The sequence below is a fragment of the Populus trichocarpa genome, chromosome 9, assembly GCF_000002775.5.
Source record: "Populus trichocarpa isolate Nisqually-1 chromosome 9, P.trichocarpa_v4.1, whole genome shotgun sequence".
NCBI classification, from domain to species: Eukaryota; Viridiplantae; Streptophyta; class Magnoliopsida; order Malpighiales; family Salicaceae; genus Populus; species Populus trichocarpa.
In genome coordinates this window covers 10,979,144-10,981,267 of record NC_037293.2, presented here as the reverse complement: position 1 = coordinate 10,981,267, position 2,124 = coordinate 10,979,144, and the positions used below count along the sequence as shown (strand labels likewise).

The 2,124-nt window shown below is 34.5% G+C and overlaps 1 protein-coding gene across 1 annotated transcript; it reads left to right on the top strand.

Moving 5' to 3' along the window:
- Positions 1-530: 530 nt before the first annotated feature.
- On the top strand, positions 531-1,296 carry LOC7472110 (uncharacterized). The gene has a single exon (XM_006379228.3). The coding sequence runs from the start codon at positions 627-629 to the stop codon at positions 1,086-1,088; it is 462 nt and encodes a 153-aa protein (XP_006379290.2). The 5' UTR covers positions 531-626; the 3' UTR covers positions 1,089-1,296.
- The last annotated feature ends 828 nt before the right edge of the window (positions 1,297-2,124 follow it).

The window sequence follows — 2,124 nt, the reverse complement described above, 5'->3', positions numbered from 1 at the left end:
GTTTTATTTTTAAAAAGAAAATTATAGTGTTGAATGAGTTAAGTTTAGACAAGGTGATAAGTTAACCTATCAAGTTAATTAAGTTTAATTTTATCCAAAAAATTTAAAATTTAAATTTTAAATTTTCTTAATTAACCCATCCAGCAAGCTAGATTAATAACTATATTAGGAACAATACATAATGTTTTAGAAAGATTTTATTAACAATAGTGTAGCTTAGTAATGCTAAGTTCCACCCATGATATGATAAAAATAATATCTCTAAAATATGTATATGATATGAAATTTAAAATATGATGATCAAGGATGAATATCTATATTTCTAATTATCAGATACGTTAATACCATCATGTTATTTTACATGCCTAGCCTTCTCAAACGGTGTTGTCCCCGTTAATTTTATTAACAAAATATAATTAATTTGATAATTAATCTTTTTTTTTTTACATGGTCCCTGTTTTGGAGCCAAGACCACGTGGCAGCATTTCAAGCCAAATGACATGAACTATGAAAACGCTGTCGGTTCAACTATTGATCTTACTTTTCCGCCACTGCAAGTGCAAGCAGGGCAAAGAGGTTGTCCAAAAACCCTAAGCAAAAAACCCTCACCGCTAGAAGAACAAGCAATGGCGGCAGCAGCGGCAAAAGGAGGAAGATTCAGAGAGCTCCTAAAGAAATATGGGAAAGTAGCATTAGGTGTACACTTCTCTGTCTCAGCAGTTTCAATCACTGGTCTTTACATTGCCATCAAGAACAACGTGGATGTCGAATCTCTCTTCGACAAGTGGCATCTCCCTGGTTTCTCTAATCAAGAACCGACCCAGCAAGATCTTCAAGAATTGAAATCCCAAGATGGGTTTCTCGAGAACGATGGTTATAATGATAGATCAATGGTGGTGATCGGGGAAGAGAAGAAGACGAAGAGGAATCGGACGGCTGAGCTTGTTGCGTCGACTGGTGGGGCGTTGACTCTGGCTGTGCTGTGTAATAAGGCTTTGTTTCCAATACGGGTACCTATAACTATTGCCGTTACTCCTCCTCTGGCAAGGTTTTTGGCTAGGAGAGGGATTATCAAGAATGGTGTATGATTCTTGATTTGTATTTTTTTAGGGGCTTTTTTACCTCGTTGCTTCTCTATCTAGTACGTTTTGTAATGGTTAATGTTGAACGGTATAGAAAAGGAGAGGAAATTTGGGGTAAGTTGATGAAATTTGAAGTGGGTTTTGGTGGATATTGGTTTATAATGGTGTTTTTAAAGTTGCCACAAATAATAAACTTACTGTTAAGCTCTGTTGATTCTTGCTGTTTGTAAACGCTAAGGAGGAATTGGTTTAAGCTTGATGTGGATTTTGGCAAGCCTTGTTTTTTGCAGGATATATTTTGTTCAGTTTGTAATAACACTTGCTAGGGAAATCCTTGCTAGAACAAGAAGCATGAAAGATTGACATGAACAACTGACTAGCTTGTTGTTGGTTTTCTTGCTTAATACCTTTCCACATTCTTGTTCATGTTGATTTGTACCGATCTCATGCTCTAATATGCTTATTACATAGACTTCTTGGAACTTCAAAACCCAGTAGAGAGTTTTACCTTTTTTTATGTGTCAGCTTGAATGTCTGTGATCTTGTCGATAGGAATTGATGAGTCACCCTGTCTAAACTTTGTGCAATATCAGGATTTTTCTTATTTGGTTGCCATTGGTTTTTCTCCATTAAAATGCCTTTTGGTCAGACTGTTTTCACAAGTAGTTTTTACCCATGTTGCGGAATGGTATTGCTTTCTCATCTGTTTTGTTTTCTCATTTGCTTATGTGCAAGCAATTAAATTGAGTTAATAATCAAATCAGAGCCAGATTATTGTTCCTTGCCTAATCTTTGATTTATTCAGCTATTCAGCTAAGGGTGTGTTTGGAATGCGGTCTAAAAATTTTGATTTTTTTTTGCTTAAAATAATTTTTTATATATATTTTCATATCGTTTTAATGTGATGATGTTAATAATAATTTTTTTTTAAAAAAATAATTTATTTTGATATATTTTTAAGCAAAAAGTATTTTGAATCGCTACCTCTATCACAATTCCAAACAAGCCTTAACTTAACGCGGTCTGCACTCTGTACAGTTCA